Raw genomic sequence first — 22,534 nt, 5'->3', positions numbered from 1 at the left:
AGTAAAAAATATCTTATAAGGTCTTAATATTCCCAATGATGGATTGGACACGCTGTCAAAATTACTTCACCAGTCCAGCAGTAGTACCAACCTGCAGATAGTTGGAGAGCAGTTTGGACAAGGGCGCGCCGCTCTGCTGGCCGGCGCACATTGGGTTGTCGGCGCCAGGGGTGTCTAACAGCAAAATTGAAGCTGATGTTCTCGCTGAGGTTGATAAACTCCTGAAACAAAAAATGGTGAGCTTACTCAATGATCTTCAATTATTTAAGAGTCGCTCTTGTCGTTGTAACATTCTCCAATCTTGTCTATCAAACGCCATTTTTTAGACTGCCTTGTATTGGGTTGTCGGAGGTATATCCATCTCAAGATGAATGAAAAAAAGAATGAGAGACATCATTCGGACATTATAGACTGCGATGCGGCTCATCATCTATCGCGTTGTTCCAACAGAAAGCTCCGTAAGGTATGGATACATAGTTCATCTTGAGATGGATGTACCTCTGACAACCCCATATAAGCGTCTTCTAGACATAGAAGACGTTCGCCTTCTGAAGCTAACTCAATGCTAAACTTAAATTTTTCTACGTGACCGGTTATCAAACGTGATAACTCACAACGTGTCGCTTTAATAGATTTAACAGTAACCCACATGCGCCGCCTTTATAACTCATACCTAAGTAAGAAACCAGACACGAACCTGTTGACAAAAGCGGCGATGATGTTGAAGGTCTCATTGTAGAGCCCGCTGATGAAAGCTTCAAGCGCTTCCGATCCTGTGATCTCTCGCTCATTTGACGGCGATGGAGTTCTGAAATTATAAGCAATATGACAGTTTTATTCTGTTCTTGGTATACAAGTGGTACCCAGTTGGTAGAACGCTTGCCTCACTTTGAGGTCGCAGGTTCGAAATTCGAATCCAGCACAGGCCTAAACCAACGATAGTCGAATTTGTTTTCGAATTCTTGTTTGAATCATAAATGATTAATTATCACGTGCTCTGCGTTGAAGGGAAACATCGTGAGAAAACCCACATTCCCGAGAAATGCATTTTCGGAGATATGTGACCTAACCTGTATTCGGCTGGTTTTCTCTTCGCGGGTTGGAAGGTCGGACAGGCAGTTGTTTCTGTAAAAATCCGAACCTGTCAAATGTTCGGGTTAGGTAAGCGGACTCTGTGAAAAACGCGATAATGCTAGGGAGATGATGATTCTCTTCTTGTACACCACCATTAGAGTCAGGTTGCGAAGTGGTACGTTAGACCCTCAAATGAAGCTTACCTGAGAGCATTGTTCCCAGGCTGCGGTGAGGTGGGCACGGCCGCGAACACGGCCCGCGCCAGCTCGTCCGCACCAGTGCCCAGTAGGCGCGCCGCGCGGGTGGCGCAGCCGCCGTGCGCAAACTGGTACTTAAGACCCGACCCAGTGTTCGCTGTGGACAAATCAAATCGATATTACGATTCAAAGCTTTTTGAACTGAAAATTTAGTAGATATTAATGAAAAAAAGAAAACACTATCATGACTTTTCCGACAGGAAGTTCCACTTCAGCTCAGAATCATGGTCTGAATCATCCCCCTAATAACGAATACTGAAGGGGGATGATTCAGCTCATTATGCTGAGTTAATACCAGGTGGAATTTTCCCCTCATTATTTCTTACGATATCACTAACACCTTGTTTACTAAAGTGGTGTGTGATGTGAAGGATAGAAACAGACACAACACCAACTAAACGCTTTAACCACCAAACCAGCGTAACATTTCAATGCTGTTCATTTTTCTCATCCGTAAGGTTATTTTTATGGGGAGGGGGAGACGCTTAACTAGAGAGATCGCCCTAGATAACTTTAAAAACAACCACAACAATTTACCTTTGGCGACGCCAGCCCACCCCAGATGGCATATAGCGGCGACGATCTTCCAAACAGCCATTTGTTGTTGTTCGGAGACAGCCAGCAGCTTGAGAGCTTCCTTCAGCGCTGAGAACTCTGTGGGCGCGTCTGCCTTCTCCTCACAGCTGATCAGCGGGTTGGCGGAGTTGATGGGCGCCTGGTCGAGGAGCAACTCGCGGCGGAGACGGCCATCGCAGCCGTGGAATAATCTGGAAGGTGACATTTTTTTTTTGACGTGGCTAATTGTAGATTTGCCATTAACTACTTTAAAAGTAAACCACTGCCCTATTTTTCCCTAAAAGGTAGCATGAGGCAATGCTACACCGACAAGAGCGAGGCTCTTAAATTAGTGATGATATATCTAAAAAAAGATGGGGTTATGAATTACATATAAACAGTCTTAATAACACGTTTGTTAAACACTAAGAAGTTGAAGTTGTAGGACACCTCACTTACGTATGAATAGCTCTTATAGAGGCGTAGTGCGGCCTCAGATCAGGCAGCAGGGTCTGCACGGAGGCCGACACCAGCGCGCCGCCGCCGTCGAAGTCAAGAGAGGAGAGTGAGACGAAGCGAGATGCGTGGGGGTTGGGGCCCGTCCTGAAACCAACATTAGATAAACACTAAGGATGCATCCAAAGTACAATAATACAATACAAAAAGTCTTTATTGCACTAAAAACATTAAAAATACCCGTGCCCATTTCGCATTCGGTAATTTTTGTGACTACCTGTCATTATTTGTTGTTCCAAATTTAAATAAATAATTTTGTTACTAATCTCATCATCACCAGCCCATTAACGTCCCTACTGCTGGGCACGGGCACGGGCCTTCCATAGTGGATGGATAGGGAGATCGGGCCTTAAACCACCACGCGGGCCCAGTGCGGATTGGTGGTTATTAACGACTGCTAATGCAGCCGGGACCAACGGCTTAACGTGCCTTCCGAAGCACGGAGGAGCTCGAGATGAAAACTTTTTTTTGTGGTCACCCATCCTATGACCGGCCTTTGCGAAAGTTGCTTAACTTCAACAATCGCAGACCGAGCGCGTTTACCGCTGCGCTACCGAGCTCCTCCCAATACAATACAAAAAGTCTTTATTGCACTAAAAACATTAAAAATATCCGTGCCCATTTCACATTCGGTAACTTTTGTGAGTACCTGTCAGTGTTTGTTGTTCCAAATTTAAATATTTTTAGTTTCTATTTTTAATGAAATAAATGACTATATTCGGCAAAATCTTCAGGTTTTTCAAAATCTAGAAAAAATACTTAAATCTTTTAGAAGTTAATTGTGTCACCAAATATCTTCTCGATACTTTTTGTTGCATCTGTGTAGTCTACGAACTAGTAGACCTGGAAGTCCTTATTGATGCAATTCATTTAAAGATAATATTGCTATTTGTCATTTTTTCACATTACGCACTTAAATGACTTTTGTTTTGATAGCACTTACCCGTGGTTAGGGAAACTCATATACACATACATACATAAACTCACGCCTATTTCCCACCGGGGTAAGCAGACTATACGGGACGGGAGCTGCGGGTTCAAGTCCCGTCCGAGTAATTTTTTTTCGGTTTGATTTTTCTCTATATTACGTACATACTTTTACATGCGCTAACGTCAAATTGCAATATTGCTATTTTAAATGAATTGCTTCAATTTAGCCTTTTTAGTCTCTGGTCTACTCCTGGTCTGGGCGGTGAAGGAAAACATCGTGAGGAAACCCACATTCCCGAGAAAATCATATTTTGGAGGTATGTGACCTAACCTGTCGGCTGATTTTCCATTCGCGGGTTGGAAGATCAGACAGGCAGTTGCTTCTGTAAAAAACTGGACCTGGCAAATCTTCAGGTTAGGTAAGCGGACCCTGTGAAAAACAGGATAATGCTAGGGAGATGATGGAGATTCCCTGGTCTAAATCGTAGGTGGTTAAGTGGTATAAATAGACCGTTGGTATAAAGTACATAAGCCTTGGTAATATAATCTTAATATTCATAGTCAAATCCAACAAATGCTATAGAAAATACCTAGAAGTGCCGAATGTGTAGAGCACGTCGAAGGCAGCGTCCAGTCGCTCGGGGGTCAGTTTGGAGCCCTGCGCGGGGTACGCACTAGCCAGGTACCAGATACAGTGCCGCATGGCCGATGTCTTGCCTGATCCAGACCTGAAAAAAGGAAATGGGAATACGTATATAAAACAAAACACAACAACATAACATGGCATTACGCTGGTATCCTCGAAGGGGTAGACCGAGGAGTATATCGTCACTAAAAACGCAAAATTACGTAAGCGCCAAAATGCCATTTCAAGAAAAAGCCGTTTAAAGTATTTTTTTCGTTTTTAGTCATAACTTTTTACCCATTTATCCAATTTAGATGACATCAACGTAAGATTACATTGTTTTTCATATCATAACATATAGATATCATAACATGGACTACTATTTTATGATATTTTGGCGCTTATGCAATTTTGCCTTTCCAGTGACGATATCGACACTAGTGGGTCGATAGCGATAAGTGCTGAATGAAAGATGTGAGACTGCATGTCCATAGTAGTGTTAAGAAAAAATTACGCACAAACATGGATTAAAGGCATAAACAACATCTAAAGTACCTTGAACTACAAATTACCATATACCATAACACATTATGCAAATGTCTTGACTATTATCATTAATATCTATCTAGCCAGCTTGGCGGCTCATTAAATATCAATATCGAGAACAAAATTGTTAGACATTCTAGATCATGAGGCCTAATAACAGTCTTTACGATCTGATATAAGCGACAGCTTTCGACGGCAGCGTGTGTTAAAAAGAAGCGCGATAGACGAGGGTCGAAAGCGAAAATAGAAAGAAAAAGATTACAGGTAGACAACAGGTGGAGTGTCGAGGAAATGTTGCATGTTTAAAGAAATAAATATACTGACGGTCGCAAGTCAATATATTTATGAAAACATTATGTATGTACGTAAAAATGTATCAAATGTAAAGGCATACTTACAATACAAGGAATAAAAACAAAATTGCTATTCAAAATTCTATATTAAGTAAATTAAATTCATCTTTTTTGGGGTAATGTATACGTTTTTACAATAAAATACCAGATAATATTTTAAATTTGTCAGAAAATAAATTTAAAGCTCACGTGAAGCTTACTTTATGTAAAAAAGGCTTATTAATAATTACCTAAATGATAAAAATGTTTGGTATTGAATGTGTTCCTCTAGTTATTAAATAAATTGTAATGTACCCCTCATTGATTTAAAAGATGTGTTGCTGTTGCAGTTTCTTGTCATTTCTTCTCCTCAGCCATAACACCTTGCGAAATGACGTAAATTCAAAAATGTTACATTGACCTTCAACAAGTTTATCCATGATAATTACGTTGAATAAATGATTCTGATTTCATGAAAACCTTTGTCCCCTACCAGCTTGACGTCTGTAATGCCAGAATTGAAAAGCTACGGTTTATTTTGTAATTTTTATGGTTTTTTGACGTTTGCTAGCTTATTTTCTATTCAAATAGAAATCGATATTTTCTGTTGTGTGTGATACTAGAAGCAAAGAGCAGTGTCAGTTCCGTAGCAAGTAAATTTTGTGGTCTCTGCCTACCCCAATGGTATAAACACACGCCTATTTGTTCCTTCTTCCATTCCATTTGCTTCCATCATTACACACTTCTCTTGCTTCCTCCACATTCATCAATCGTTTCATACACGCACGTCGGTTCCGAGCAGATCATTCTGAACGTATACTGTACGTCCTTCTAAGTCGTCTAGTTTAGGTGAGTTCGTAGGGATCTAATTTATGTTTGTATCTATATTCTGTGATCATATTCATCCATTTTTTCTTCTCTTCTATCATGTGGGTTGTGAGGTGAATTATCAACCTCACCAACCGTGGTGTCAGCCGCCAAAGGCCCCTGACATGGCTCAAGTAACGACTACTTGCTTACATCAGTAATTAGTAACCGAGACCAACGGCTTAACGTGCCTTCCGAAGCATGGATCATCTTACTTTCGGACAATCAGGTAATCACCTGGTAATCGCCTGTAATGTCCTAACCAAACTAGGGATCACAAAGTGATTTTTGTGATATGTCCCCACCGGGATTCGAACCCAGGGCCTCCGGATCGTGAGCGCAACACTCAACCACGAAGGCCATATTCATCCATCCTATCCTAGCTCTTCTTGTAGCTTGTTTCTGCTCACCCCTTTAGGGATAGCGGCATGAGTTTATGTATGTATGGATAATTAATGAAACCTACTTCCCATTAAGGCGATCCATACACGGAACCCAATTACCAGCACATTAACTCGCTTCCTATCAGGCGCCATCTATTGGTACCACAAGTAATTAAACTATCTTTAGATCGGCTCCTACCGTAAATTATGATCATATCTTTTATCTGTTACTAAGATCTCTGTTACTAGTAAGTTGTAGCTTATTAGCGATATTATTATGGTCTTGATTTTCTAATTAATTTTGTTTGAAATGTTGCATTAGATCAATATAAAAGATCTTGTCTTTTGTAGGTTCGGGTTGAAATTGGAACTATTGAATTTTAGAAAGTTTTTAAATATTGGAGTAAAATAGAAATTATCACGCAACAAGACAATAAACATAATTTAAAATTTTCACAAAATTATAATAAAAATAAAAATATGTTCTACAAATTTATCGTCACCACCTGATTGTCCGAAAAAGTGAGATGATTCCGTGCTTCGGAGGGCACGTTAAGCCGTTGGTCCCGGCTATTAGCCGTAAAAACACCTCCACCAACCCGCATTGGAGCAGCGTGGTGGAGTATGCTCCATACCCCCTCCGGTTGATTGAGGGGAGGCCTGTGCCCAGCAGTGGGACGTATATAGGTTGTAAAATTATCGGAAGGTGGTGGTGAACATTGCGCTAGAAGAAGAAAGTGTTTTGTGTTGTTTAGTACCTGCCGAGGAAAACGATGGCGCGGTCCCGGCGCGAGGCCAGCATGCAGCGGTGCGCCGCCTGCGCAGCTGCAAACACGTGCGGCGGCATGTCGTCGGCGCGACAGCCGCGGAACATCGCCGCTACCTGCGCAGATGCATTTTACTGTATTACAATACGGTTACATGAAAAAAAAGTCACTATGGCCCTGTGGTTCACCAGCTTGCTTCTCGGCTTGGTTCGAACTCCGATACCAGACTCGCGCCAATGAGTTATTAATTTATCTCGAGTGCACTTTTCACTAACGAAGTTGGCTCGACCACCTGTCACGTCGGTCCAACAGAAAGCTCGGTGAGGTGTAGGTACCTAGTTCACCTTGCGATGTACCTCTGACTACCCTGATTGGGATATACTCGTGAGCTTATATTATGTTAAAAAAAATACCTGAGGCATAGAATAAAGAATAAGACTACGTATAAAACGGTAACACCTACACCAACCCGCATTGGAGCAGCGTCCCACTGCCTGAGGGGGAGGACTGCGGGAAGGGGTTATGTTTATAAAACGGTAACTCTTCTCCCCGCTCCAATTCGTATGGAGCGCCAACCTCACCCCCTTTGGGTCTTACTTAAATCAGAAATGTGTTTTATGTGACGCAGAGCGCCCGCGCACCTTATCAGTATATGCGGGAGCGGCGCGGCGCGGCGGGCCCAGCACCAGAAGCGCGTGGCCGGCGCGCGCATGCGGCAAGCCAGCGGCGTAGCGCGAGCGCAGCACGTGTAGCGCCCCACACTCGTTCAGGCAGCGCAGCGACGCTATGTCCTCACAGCGCTCCAGCTGGGGAGGGTTGGCCTGGAAGAAGAAAAATAATTTCACAATTCAGATGCATCGTAAATAAATTCGTAGTACTGGCTATTGTATACTAATGAAATGGTTACTGATGCTTATAGCACAGGAATTAATTTTCCTATTTTAAGTGTCAGTAGCTATACCTTAAATATTGTATTAATCTAGCTAAACAATGTAGTGCTAAGTGTTTACTGTGTAATCTACTTTTATACACAATAAAATTTATCTTTAAAAAAATATATATTTTCATTTGTGGAAGAAGTGTCAGGATCGTAAGTGAAATTCCGTAGTCTCTGCCTACTCCATCGTGGGCTGCCACGGTTCCTGAAATAACTTACTTTTAAAATACCTACCTTCTCTAAATCATCTTCATCCACCGTCAAGGTCTCCCCAGTGGCTAGCACACGGACCCTGGCGCGACCAGGGTCCGCGTCTGCTTCCCTCATGACTGCTGTGAACCCTCCACGGTGCGCCAGCCACATGTGACCAGCCTTCAGCCATTCTTTCTCGCAGGCTAGCTGCTCTTCTGATTTTGCCTATGGAAGAAGAGAAAATCTTGTAAGTACAGTGAAGAAGACAAACCAGAAAAAGACGGGGTCAATGTAATAAAGTATATTGGGACCAAAATGTATATTGGAATCGCCTTTTAAACATCATTGCAAAAGGCGAATATCTTTTTTTTTAATGACATGCGAGCTCTTCTTTGTGCAACCTTTATTAAGAGTCGAATTCTTTGCCGTCTTCTGTATTTCCAAATGCATATAACCCAGGTGCTTTCAAGGCCAGAGTGAATAGGCATTTTCTGGGCTCCATCTCAGACCTCGTCAATGCCTCCGGGCAAGTCTGGGGCCAAGACAAACCCATCAAAGGTAAAAAAAAGATTTTAATTGTTGGTAAAATAAATCAGCAAATATTTCGTGACTGACTTCGCAAACTGACGTATCTGCAATGTTATGCTAAATTTATTTGTGTCTTTATTATTGACAATAGCAAAAGGTGCAAATCACATTCGCCAAAAATTTAAGCGAGAAAGCGACGTTAGTGACGATTTGTCCAATGATGGCCGCCATACATTGTCAAATGTTTTAAAAATGACACGTAAATTAAAAAGTCTCAAATATGCACAAATGTGTTTATTGCGTGATGTAGAGGGTCGTGTCTTACAAGGAAGTCAAAGAATTGATCTTTCATAGACAAGAATGGAGAATGCTACACCGACAAAAAGTGGCTCTTAAATTAATGATGATGAAGGGACGATTTAATGGATATTTGCCCTAACGAAATGCATGTGCTAACTCCTTTGTGGACACCAGAAATGATAAAGCACTTTGTGCATTAATTTCCTAAGATCCGCCTTAGTGAAAGGCGTGGGTATCCATTCCAATTACACGACTATGCACGTGGCAGAAGGCTGGTAGTCAACGATCCGTCACACCACTTTGCATTCACCATAGTAATTCGCTTTTACAACCACTATGTTCACATTACTTCCCGATACGTAACTAATTTATAGCTTAAAATTGTTGTTTAGTATACTTATAGGGGCATTTACTATAAAAAAAAACTATCAAATACAATCAGATTCCCACAAAACGAGGAGCTCGGTGGCGCAGCGGTAAACGCGCTCGGTCTGCGATTGTTGAAGTTAAGCAACTTTCGCAAAGGCCGGTCATAGGATGGGTGACCACAAAAAAAAAGTTTTCATCTCGAGCTCCTCCGTGCTACATTAGCAGTCGTTAATAACCATCAATCCGCACTGGGCCCGCGTGGTGGTTTAAGGCCCGATCTCCCTATCCATCCATAGGGAAGGCCCGTGCCCCAGCAGTTGGGATGATGTGATGATGTGATTCCCAAAAAACTAAGCGCTCGGTTTGACTGCACATCATGATCTCCCTAGCGTTATCCCGTTCTCACAGGGTCCGCTTACCTAACCTAATGTTTCACAGGTCCGGTTTTTTACAGAAGCGACTGCCTGTCTGATCTTCCCACCCGCGAAGGGAAAACCAGCCCAATACAGCTTAGGTCACACACAGGCAGTCGCTTTTGTAAAAAACCGGACCTGTCAACTCTTCAGGTTAGGTAAGCGGACCTTGTGAAAAACGGGATAATGCTAGGGTGATGATGAATTATTTGGAAGAAAAGAATATTGACTCTAGCTTGTCTATTACGTTGTTAACAAAAATCACATCCGAATGTGTTTTTCAAAGGCGCTTATGTGGTTTTTCACTAAAAAGCGACATGTGTTCGTAAAAATTGTGGTGTTGTAAAAATACAGAAGTAAGTATTATAGTATCAACATGGACCCGGTAAGGGCACTGCAACTGGTAGAGAGGACAACATACTTAATTATTAGTCAGCGATACAATTTATATTTATCATACTATATTTTAACAATATTATTGCACTTATATTTTAAGTATTGTTTTATATGTTTACTATGATTTAATTCATAAAATATTAATTTTAATTTATCATTTATATACTCATTAACTGTGTAATAGCTTTAGTTGTTTTATAAAAGAATTTTCGTTGGTTTCATTTTTAATAGTACCAGGAAGGCGGTTATATATTTTGATTGACATAACTAATGGGCTATTGGTGTGCAGAGCTAGGCAGGAGGTGGGTAGCATCAGTCTGTCTTTATATCTTAAGGAGTGACCAGTGGACATATCGCCTCGTAGTATATTTCTGTTCTGCTGTCAAATTAAGCAAGCTAAGTGTAATCATGAATTTCCAAGAGATTTTAAGTAAGTGTCTACTTGAACTATGAATACTGTGCAATCTGTATATGAAAGTGCGGTCCATAATGATGGGGGATGCATTAGGATGGCACTACGAGTCATGCCGAATCAATTACGCGGCTGACAACAGCTTAGCGGCAAATTGTTGGAAACGCTCCGTGGTATTTTCACTTAGAGAGCTTAGGGTTGCCAGTTTTACGTACTTACGCAGGGTTTTTTGTAAAAAATAAATAAAAATAATTTAAATTAACACAAGTTAATAGCGGGCCCTGCACTAGGGTTTCCCCTGTATCGCAGTATGGTATAACAATTTTTGCGTAAAGATTATATATACGTATAATAAGATTATATATTGTATCTATTGTGTTTTTCTAGTTTCTAGTTGTCAACTATTTCTTGCCGTCAACTGCTTGGTTTGATTCCACTATGAAGCTGTTCCTTGATTTCTCCTTTTTTTTCAGGAGTTTTGGAATATTCGATATAATACGTTACAAAAGAAGATTATTCGTTATTGTAAGTAGATAATGGCCTTGATTTCTGCAAACTCCTCCTAATTTCATTTCAAGTTATACTTATCGTTTTCATATCCGCCGTATATATGTATAACAATAATGACAAAATGACACAACGACGAACGCAAACATCTATAAACTAATGACCCAATGTAAGCACCAGCCCTATCATCCCGCCATCCACCACGCGGGGTAGACTCAGAGGAGTGCGATTGCAATTTGACTACATTACGGGCTCAGTCACGTCTCGTGCAGTGATGTGCCAATCCCACCTTGGGAACATTCCCGGCAGTAAAAACGCGACAAGTAAAAAGAGCTTAACTACAATACAATACAAATATACTTTATTGCACACAACATACAAGACAAATTAACACAGATGATGATAGATACAGTACAATCTGGCGGCCTTATTGCTAAGCAGCAATTTCTTCCAGGCAACCAGTGGATAGGAAACATTATTACAATTTGGTGCGGGACAGTGCAACATCTAGTATAAAATAATAAATACTATAAATAAAAAACAAATACCTAGCCTTTAGGCAGATAAGATCAGAGTACAGGAAAGAACAATTTGAAAATAACAGCCATTGTACTTACTATTCACATCTCCCTAGCATTATCCTGTTTTCCACGGGATCCGCTTACCTAACCTGAAGATTTGACAGGTCCGGTTTTTTACAGAAGCGACTGCCTGTCTGGCCTTCCAACCTGTGCAAGGAAAACCAGCCCAATACAGGTTTTGTCACATACCACCGAAAATGCATTTCTCGGGAGTGTGGGTTTCCTCGCGATGTTTTCCTTCACTGCTGAGCACGACAATCATTTATGATCCAAACATGAATTCGAAAACAAATTCGAAAATCAAAGCCTGTTCTGGATTACAACCAGCGACTAGAAAGTGAGAGGCAAGCGTTCTACAACTGGGCTTCCACGGCTTCTTACTATAAAAGACTTATAATGGACATCAGGAACATTCATTCCCATTATGGAAACATTCTCGGGAACGGCACACCAGTGGTCCCGTGTTGTGGGACGTCGTATCGCGTCATTATATTGACGAGTTAGAGAACATCTTCTATGCACGCTAATATGTTTGATATTTCCCGGAAAAGAAATTTGTCCTACAAAAACCCTGTTTAATAAAACTTACAATTGTAAATTACAACGACAATTTGATGTACATTACGTAGCTAATATGAAACTGCAAAATATTCGTGATCACACACTCCGCAATGTACATCAAATTGTCATTGTAATTTACAATTGTAAGTTTTATTAAACAGGCCCCTGGTGATCAGCCTGTAATGTCCTAACCGAACTGGGGATCACAAAGTGATTTTTGTGATATGTCCCACCGGGATTCGAATCCGGGGCCTCAGGATCGTGAGTCCAACGCTCAACCACTGGACCAGAGGCCGTTATATAAGGCGACGCCATAAAATAACACCAATACTGTCAATGGTGAATGTTATTTTAGTCAGACACCCACCGCAGGCGAACTGACTCACAGCTTTTGCTAGAAAGCGAAGGACATATTTGTATGTAAACACAGTAGTCATACATACATAATGCCAAGCCTTACTGAGGCTAGGTAAGATAATACACTACTACGTACAGGGTCTTAGTGACATCGCAACAAATACTGAGAGGAATGATTCAGACCATGATTCTGATTTAATATCAAGTGGCCTTTTCCGTCGCAAAATTAATGTTTTTTGAATTATTTTCAGCTAGCGACCCACCCCGGCTTCGCTCGGGTGCAATGCTGAGGAAAAATGAAATTATTTACGACATCACATTAAAAACCTCAAAATAACAGTATTTCTCCACTATTTAATGCATATAAACCTTTCTCTTGAATCACTCTATCTATTAAAAAATACCGCATCAAAATCCGTTGCGTAGTTTTAAAGATTTTAAGCGTACATAGGGATATAGGGACTGGAAAAGCGACTTTTTTATATTATGTAGTGATTTTTATACCTTTGCGATGGGAAATTCCAAATTATATTAACTCACATATACACAGCACTAATCAGCTGAATCATCCCTCTCAGTTTTTGTTACGATGTCACTAACACCCTGTATGATTCTCTTCGTGTTACGTATATTTGGGCGTTATAAAAATGGTCGGAATTTCGGTGGCATATTTTTTAAAACATTTGGTTATAAAGTAGCCCGTATTGCTCCGATTTTAGCAGTACTTATTAAAATAGTGTTGCAAAACAACACTGGCCCTGGAATCAGACATCGCTTTATTTTATTATAAGTTATATCTGTCATTCTCTTATCCGCCGAAAAGGATAGGGACAGATGATTATTAGCTGTTAGTTTTAAAATGAACGAGTAGCCTGGGAGAATCAAATATGTATATTTGACGTGCTGTCTACTTAATTCTGTCGAGTTATTGGCCGATGTAAAATTTTTTGACGGTTGTTTTCGATTTCTGCTTAAAATTGACGTGTGTTCCATAAATTGTATGCCTGTCGATTACCCGTCCCTTTCTTTTTCAGCGGATAAGAAAATGACAGGTATAACTTAAAATAAAATTAGATTGCGTCTGCAGGAATTAGCACCATTAGCAATGTAAAAGTTGAGAGGGTTAAATACCATCTAATTTTATTTTAAGTTATATCTGTCATTTTCTTATCCGCCGAAAAGGAAAGGGACGGGTAATCGGCAAGCATAAAATTTATGGAACACACGTCAATTTTAAGCACAAATCTAAACCAACCGTCTAAAAATTTTACATCCGTCAATAACCCGACACAGTTAAGTAGACAGCACGTCAAACGGATTGCATACCAGGGACGTACCTTTTGATTCGCCCGGGTTATTCATTCATTGACTCATTCTTCCTAAAATTAAGAGCTGTGAATCATCCGTCCCTTTCCTTTTCGACGGATATGAAAATGACGGATATAACTTAAAATAAAATTAGGCGGTGTCTGCAGGAATCGGGGCCATTGACGTGTTATTTTGCACTTTTGTAAAATCAGAGTGCCCTAAAAAAGGCTTGGGCTCCAACCAGTTATCATCCATAGTGGGTACAAAATAAAGACGTCAGAAATAAATGTCAGTAATCAATGAAATAATCAAGCCAAAATGCGATCTGCTTTTGTCATATTATATGTGCACACTGCGCAGACCTGTAATGACAGACACCCACATATATACACAGTAGTGTTGTACCTCAACCTTATCTACGTAGCAAAGTTATATTGACATATATATTTCATCATTAAAACACATAACGGGTTCTTACCGCGTTTAAATCAGGGATATGACACTCCCGATATTTCGACACTGTCGCAAGTGCCCATGATCACGGGATGACTGACACTTGCAAGTGTGTTAAAATATCGGGAGTGTCATATCCCTGATTTAAACGCGGTAAGAACCCGTTATTATGTGTTTTAATTATGATAATAACCGCGTAAACTTAAAACAATGTATATATTTCGTCGTTAGTACGAAAACGATCTCCGCTCCTCACCAGTGTCTGAGCTAGAGTTACCTCAACATACATCACGCCCATAATCCCCAATAGAGTGGGCAGAGCCACAAATAATCCGAAGATAAATTGAGGAGCTCGGTGGCGCAGCGGTAAACGCGCTTGGTCTGCGATTGTTGAAGTTAAGCAACTTTGGGTGACCACAAAAAAAAAGTTTTCATCTCGAGCTTCTCCGTGCTTCGGAAGGCACGTTAAGCCGTTGGTCCCGGCTGCATTAGCAGTCGTTAATAACCACTAATCCGCACTGGGGCCGCGTGGTGGTTTAAGGCCCGATCTCCCTATGCATCCATAGGGAAGGCCCGTGCCCCAGCAGTGGGAACGTTAATGGGCTGGTGATGATGACATTTAATCCTAAAATGAGCCTGTAATTAATTACTAACATTATTCCTAGACTAGTCAAATCGATTCTTATAATAAACAAAACTTTACAGAAAGTTTCGATATCTAGAGCCTTTAAGCTCTATAGCATGAATCGAGATTCTAGTGTGGTGTGGTACATCACTAGTCCAAATCGACTAGGAAGCGAGCGCGTCCCACACTACGCCATACTCGCCGCAATTATAAGTAAAAACTTCGTCGTTTCCGTAATTACAATGTGTAATTGATCTAGTTTAATTGCTTAATCTCAGATAAGTACGTCGTGGAACCGTTGAAGTATTTGGAAAGTTAATTCCGTGACCACTGCTAGTAAATATAAACGGCCTCTGTGGTCCAGTGGTTGAGTGTTGGGCTCACGATCCAGAGGCCTCAGGTTCGAAACCCGATGGGGACATCACACTTTGTGATCTCTAGTTTGGTTAGGACATTACAGGCTGATCACCTGATTGTCCGAAAATAAGTCCCGGTTACTACTTACGTAGGTTGGTACTCCACCTCATAACCCAACGATAAAAAGAAGCTAGTAAATACAAGCAGTCGGAATGCCTGTGCCCAGCAGTGGGATGTATATAGGCTGTTTATGTTAAAGAAAAATGCGAAAAAACTACGTCTAGAACGGCAAGTCCCCGCTCCCCACCAGCGGTTGAGCTAAATTTACCTCACCCTCCCTCGGTCTTACTTTAGTCTTCAATAGTATGGCGTCAGACGTCACACACACAGATGCGCGTGTACGATAACGTCAATGTGTAGTGTCTGTGTAAAGCGAGGAGTTTTGTATGAAGTGTCCGGGGTTATGCTCTAAGTTCATCATATTCATCTTAGTATCAACAGTGGCTACAATTTATTGTTGATTACTTGTAGCTCTGCGCACAAGGGGTTGTTTTATTCATGACTTATGGTCCACCCCGATAGGGCTATAGCCGTGAACACACATAAGTGAAAAAAAAAACCATTGCGTGCCGATATCACAGACTAACCTCACATCGAATCGATAGTAAACATTGGTATCAACCGGGAAAGGAACCTGGTACCGTAAGAACATTAGCCACCTTATACGCTGAGTGTAATGGCTTGCCTTAGAGCGGTACCGTATTGGTGAAGTATAAATGGGATAAAATCGATAGTTTGTCAGGAAATCGACTATCAATTATTGCTTAGTGGGTGGCTGTTGTTTTTTGACGTTACTTTTTGTAAGTTTGCTTCAGATGGCATTAACTACTTGGCCTGACAAATGGGGACGCGAACGGCTCTCATTCGAAACAATTATTTAAATCAACAGGCCTGAGGTTGCCCAGTTGGGCGCGAATCACGGCTCAGAACGTCGTTTGAAAGGATTATACAGGGTGTTAGTGACATCGTAACGAAAACTTTGATGGACTTTTTTTGTCAGACCATGTTTCTGAGATACACCCTCAGAAACATGGTTGATTGAGTGAGTTCCGTATTGTATTGTAATAATTTATTTATTTTATAGGAATTGGTACCATTGTACCTTGAAATAAATGAAATTTATTTTTATTTCTTTAGGATACTTTAAGTATTTTGGAATAACAGAACGTATTAAAAATACAAGCGTTTAGTTTCAGAGCCATAGTAATTTATCTTAATTATCATTTATATTTGGAACGGCCTGTACGACGAAAGTAGAAAAGGAGAAAAGTGGACAGGAATAGAAATGTCCAAATGAGGAGGCCGCTTTGGTGCGCCGACGCATAATACACTACACTACTCACTTCATTACTTCGTTGGTCTCTCGATATGAAGGTTCCAGTAGGTATTGATTTATTTAATTTATTTATTGATTTCCCGGGACATATTACAAAAATCACTTTGTTATCCCCTATAGCTCGATTGGGACATTGCAGAATGATTTGATTGTCTGAAAGTAATCCTTCCTTCGGAAGGCACTTTTAGCAAACGCCATGTCACTTCATTACTATTTTATCGCTACGTGAAATAGTGCTTAAGAAACAAAAAAATATAAATAACAGCCTCCGTGGTCTAGTGATTAGAGCGTTAGGCTCACGATCTGGAGGTCCGGGTTCGATTCCCGATGGGGACATTGTCGAAATCACTTTGTGAGACTGTCCTTTGTTTGGCAAGGACTTTTCAGGCTTGAATCACCTGATTGTCTGGAAAAGTAAGATGATTCCGTGCTTCGGAGGGCACGTTAAGCCGTTGGTTCCAAGCTATTAGCCGTAAAAAAAAAACACCTCCACCAACCCGCATTAGAGCAGCCTGGTGGAGTATGCTCCATACCCCTCCGGTTGATTGAGGGGAGGCCTGTGCCAAGCAGCGGGACGTATATAGGCTGTTTATGTCTGTATGTAGAAATAATAAATAAGGACCTCTAAGATAGATACCCATTGAATAATGGTCGACAATCGCAATGGCCGGCCAATATCTTACCGATAGCGTGGTACCATAAACTAACAATGTAAGTGGTATCACTTGCATAGTGCCACTTTCTTCGCTACTGGCACCTCGATAACACGTTTTACACTGTGGCCATTCATAACAAATGATTACAAATCTAAGACACTTTATCTTTCACTTAAACTTTTTTTTCCAAGTGAAATTCAATTCAAAATTCAAATTCAAAAATATCTTTATTCAGTATATATTTACACTTTGAATCGTCAATTTTTACATAACGAACGTCTCATCCGCCTAAAACTGCTGTAGCTTCTCACAACCTGTATAGCCGGGGAAAAGAAGCTGCAAGAAAAACCTCGGCACAGGGCACTAGACGTCCTTTTTTTTAAAAAATAAACATAAAATATTGTTATAAAACTGCAAATAAGTAATTTAGCTGCCTAATACCAGTTCTCAGACAGTTAATCCCTGAAGCCATAGGTTCCACGGAACCCACTGTGGGAATTGCTGTCCTAGACCAATGTTTTGTATGTATGTATATACGGTTTTTTTTTGTACACTTTGTGCCTTCCCACTTTTATTGACCTCTCACACCATGCGGGGTTGGCTGGAAGAGATCTCTTTTAGAGGTAAGTACACCTTTTGTGCCTATTTTTTTGGCATTAATTTAATTATTGTGTAAATAAAGAGTTTGATAAGATAATAACATGCAGCCTCTATTATAACATAACATAGCATCACGCCTGGATCCTCGAAGGAGTTGGCAGTGTTGTGTAGTATGTATAGACTAGACACCCACTCCTCGCCAGCTGTGTTTAAGTTACGTAGTAACTATTACCTAATCTGTGCTTTAAGTCCCATGTGATAGGCGGCGAGGCTATTACAATTCTCTCGCTTTATTTAAGAGCTGCGCTCTTGTCCGTGGAGTAATCGCCATTCCTCTCCTCTTCCCGCCAAATCCTTCACCTGCTGATAGGACACGACCTGCACCATCTCTTTTATTTGTTTCATAAATGTTCTCCTAGGTTCTACCCCTTCCTCTCTTCCCTTCAATTTTTCCTTCTATGATGTTTGTTATAAATGAATCGTGTCGTATCAGGTGGCCAATCATATTTCCTCTCCGGTTCTCTACAGTCTTCATTATGGATCTATTTTCTTCAACTCTTTCCAGCACTATTACCTACTATTAAGCGGCACAAATCCTGGAAACCAGATCTCTATTATACATATGAATAACAGAAAAAAAACAAAAGTACAAGTTTTAACAGCAAACCATACCAGCTATGAAAAAAGAGAGCTAGTAAAATTTACGCCAAAATTGGGCAACTTTGATCTCGACGCCGACTATATTTAGCCTCCGGAAACTGGCCCAGAGATTACGAAACGGCGCAAGCGCAGCCCACGGGTTAACGACAATCATTTAAATCTGCTGATGAGCTGTAAGCTCGCTCTACTTTTTTATTACTACAGGTTGGAGTGATTAATTGGCAGTTTAGAACTTTAGTAAAGTAAAGTAGGGATTTTGTTTTTCTTTCTTTTGCAGCTTGCTTAGTTTTTAGTTCATGTCATGGCGAGTTTTTAGTTCTCGGTCAATCGAGCGTCGCCAGGTCTCTTTGGGCCGCCATCTTTTGCGTTTTCCACGCGCACACCAGTAGGGCTTACATGACGTGATAAAATTTTGTCACGGTCACTTTATCGATTCTGAAGATTTATTTGTCGGTTTGTCGATTGGTGCTATTATGTGAACCCAAATAAGTCATGTCGTTCTGTCAAAATACGAACAAAATCACGTGACACGCATAGGGAAAAAATCAAACTTATTGATTTCGACAAAATTTATTGAATCGATCGATAATATTATCACGTTGCACATGTTAACCCGGCAGGTCAGAGCTCGTCGGGACGGGTGTTCCACAGGTCTTCTAAGGACATGACCAACTGACTACCAGATATCACCCTCCACAGTATTTTTCACAGTCAATTTCCACAGTTCTATGTTTTTAATAGTTTTAGACCAGAAGATCTCTAATAATTTCCCTGAGTATTTATTAATTAATACAATCATAAGCTTTTATTGTCAACTGATACACTGTCAAAATTAAATATTAAAGGCATCTACGAGTATCAGAAACCCAAAAAGGCTGTGCACGACAGACCTAAACCCAATTCTTTGAAGGATCAGGGCTTGTCTACAATAGGCGCTAATGTCATTTGGCTACTTTTCCAGTTATGGTGGCGTTCTTTACTCATGTTTGGACTGTAATTTATTTATGTTTTTCTACTAGTTTAAAAGTGTCTTGAGGCCTTTGAAATGTGGTGTTGGAGAAGGATGGAAAGAATAAGTTGGACTGAAAGAGTTACTAATGAGGAAGTGCTAGTAAGAGGGAAAAGAGGCAAATATTGAGAGTTAATGAGGACAGAAGAAACAAGATGATTCACTTAATGAGACATGACGAATTTATTGAAATCATCATAGAAGGGAAGCTACAAGGAAAGAGAGGAAGGGGAAGACCAAGAAGAGCTTACATGGAACAGATTAAAGAGAAGGCGAACGTCGGCTCAAAAAATGTTACCGGGTACAAATGAAACTCGATGACAGATTTGTAGCATACTTTGTGACCTGATTATATCCAATCTGTGGTTAAGCGACAATGGTACAAAACGTCCATTAAATGTTCACATAACTCTTGAACGACAACCGGATTCTGGTAAGTTGTGGACCTATTCTAGACTACGGTTAACAGATTCCGAGTCGAATTGTACATGCCAAACACGGCAAGGACGACTTTACACATATAAACATTAACCCTTTCACGGACAAAGACCATGGGTTCATAATAGGTAGTATGACACCTTGAAATCGAAACGTCCGTAGACGTTCTGTCCTGGAAAGTGTTAACTCACCCGTAAGCCCTAATGGCATTGGCAGAGCCACAAGTAATCAAAGATAACTTCTTTAACTTCTTTCACCCTAAGGTTGCCTGGCAGAAATTGCTATTTAGCAATAAGGCCGCCTATTGTACTTATGTTTTTATTCGTATGTTTATGTCCTTTGTATATGTCGTTGTGCAATATAGTATTATTGATTGATTGATTGATTGATAACTTGCAGCCACTGTTGATAGGAATTCCTTAGATGGATATGATCCTAGTCCAGCACAAAAGTTCGAATCGTACGCAAAATAAAAATATAAATAACGCTGAATTGACTCTACAAGTTGGTTTTATTTTTCGTTGAACCTAGGTGCTTTGTATTGTAAGCCGAGAGCTTTAACCATTAGACGTGACACCTATATCCAAAACTAAGTAAGCAACACCCCAGAATAAGTTCCCCTTTGCGTTTCGCTCGATATCTGTCGTTATTAATTGCGCTGTAGTCGTAAATACAGCACAGACCAAATTCTCAAACAGAACAGAATGTTTCAAACAGATCGTAAATTGTCTCAGGAATTTGCTATCTACTGTCCTTAAACAGGCTTAATTAGAACTAAGGAATTAAGCAACGTTAAAATTATTCGCAAGCAGTCGAGTTGTTCTATATTCATTATTAACGGCCTCCGTGGTCCAGTGGTTGAGCTTTGGGCTCACGATCCGGAGGTCCCGGGTTCGAATCCCGGTGGGGACATATCACAAAAATCACTTTGTGAATCCCTGGTTTGGTTAGGACATTACAGTCTGATCACCTGATTGTCCAAAAAATTCGACATTCCCCCTCTTCGAACCGCTAGATTTGCTCCCTCCTTCATTGTGCAAACTGCTAAAGAATGGAATTCTCTCCCTGCGTCATTGTTCTCCGATACATATAAATTGGGAATTTTCAAGGCAAGAGTGAATAGGCACTATAAGAGTTTGCGTGCTCTAAGTTAGACCGCATCGCTGCTGTTGACCAGGTTGGATCGTAGTTACACGCACTCAAATCTTTTAATAACAAGAAAAACTAATGCAAATGCTTGCGACCAATATTAGCATAAGAATAAATTCGTTTATATTATGGATCTTATGATCGATAAACTTTAAGCAGTGACCAAACATTGTACTTAACCATGATTCGTCGAATGAAAAGGTATATCAAATTACAAATAAAAACAAACAAATATACAAACAAGCATAAATCAAAGAAATATCCGCATTACCAAGAATCATTCGCGGCCAATACACAAAATGCAGGCGACCTATATATTAACCAAATCTATTATCATATAAACATTACCATCTCATATTACATTGACCCACTGCAATAAAGCAGTTAGAATACTCAAAACGGAATACAAAATAACCCATTAGGAACCACTCAGAACGTCATCGCATCGGAAGAAGAAATTAACATAAATAACATACTAGTAGAAAACGAGCCGTTAACACGCATAACAGAAAACTAGCCGATGTTACCCTAGTTAACGGCGTTATAATTAAACATTTCTCCGTGTCACAACACTCACATCTCAATCCGTAATGCGATGGCCATGAAGATAGAGGATGGGTGAAAGAAAGATCATCATCCCTAGCGTTATACTGTTTCCCACAAGGTCCGCTAACCTACCCTGAGGGGTTACAATGGGCACATCGAAGCAAATCATCTAAGAAAGCAATATTGCAATTTGACATTTGCGCATATAAAAGGAAGTGCGCAATGCAACAAAATGTCAAATAGCAATATTGCTTTCTTAGATAAATTGCTTCTATTGCCATTTTAACCTGCCTGAACATTTGACGGGACCAATTTTTCAAATGATCGACTGCCTGTTTGACCTTCCAAAGGGGAAACCAGCCCAGTACAGGTTAAGTCACTGTGTGGAATTCTTCACGATGATGTTTCCTTCACCGCTCAGCACGTGATAGCCATTTATGATCCAAACATGAATTCGAAAATTGGATTCGATTCTGCGACCTCACATTGAATGTTCTTTCAACTCGACAACCACGGTTTATGGCATGTGTGAAAGAAAGATAAAATGTAAAATAGAATAGAACAATTGGAAAATTCTGGATTTGGACAGACCTCGAACCTGTGACTCTGTCTGTTACTATTAAACCAACGTGATAATAAATCTGTAATTGTGGAGCCAAATGGGTTAGAGGAAACTGAATTGTTATATTTGGAATTGTCGCTAATTTCATTTTCTTTTGCACCAGTTTCATATTTAGAAAATGATTTTACCTTTTTATATGTAGCATGGAGAATGCTACACCGATAAAAGCGTGGCTCTTGAATTAGTGGTGATGAATATTGTTTGACGTCTTTAGAGGTTCTTTAGTTACAGGACATTTTAAAGGAGCTGCATACGATCTGTGAAACGTCTTTAAAGTTCTTTAGCTTTAAGGACCCGTTAGCTGAAGTCC

At 40.4% G+C, this 22,534-nt stretch overlaps 1 protein-coding gene across 4 annotated transcripts in view; it reads right to left on the bottom strand.

Moving 5' to 3' along the window:
- LOC126376186 (unconventional myosin-XVIIIa) overlaps positions 1 to 22,534 on the bottom strand; it is a 338,390-nt gene that overhangs the window by 178,539 nt on the left and 137,317 nt on the right. For all 4 annotated transcript variants that reach the window (XM_050023404.1, XM_050023405.1, XM_050023407.1 and 1 more), the window contains 9 exons: positions 8,024 to 8,206; positions 7,494 to 7,673; positions 6,844 to 6,968; positions 3,923 to 4,060; positions 2,346 to 2,489; positions 1,869 to 2,098; positions 1,278 to 1,428; positions 698 to 808; positions 92 to 221 (listed from right to left, as the gene is read on the bottom strand). In XM_050023404.1, the coding sequence (XP_049879361.1) occupies positions 92 to 221; positions 698 to 808; positions 1,278 to 1,428; positions 1,869 to 2,098; positions 2,346 to 2,489; positions 3,923 to 4,060; positions 6,844 to 6,968; positions 7,494 to 7,673; positions 8,024 to 8,206 (1,392 nt within the window). The remainder of the gene's footprint in view (positions 1 to 91; positions 222 to 697; positions 809 to 1,277; positions 1,429 to 1,868; positions 2,099 to 2,345; positions 2,490 to 3,922; positions 4,061 to 6,843; positions 6,969 to 7,493; positions 7,674 to 8,023; positions 8,207 to 22,534) is intronic.

This window comes from Pectinophora gossypiella, chromosome 20, assembly GCF_024362695.1.
Source record: "Pectinophora gossypiella chromosome 20, ilPecGoss1.1, whole genome shotgun sequence".
Lineage (NCBI taxonomy): Eukaryota > Metazoa > Arthropoda > Insecta > Lepidoptera > Gelechiidae > Pectinophora > Pectinophora gossypiella.
This window is presented reverse-complemented; position numbering and strand designations above follow the sequence as displayed.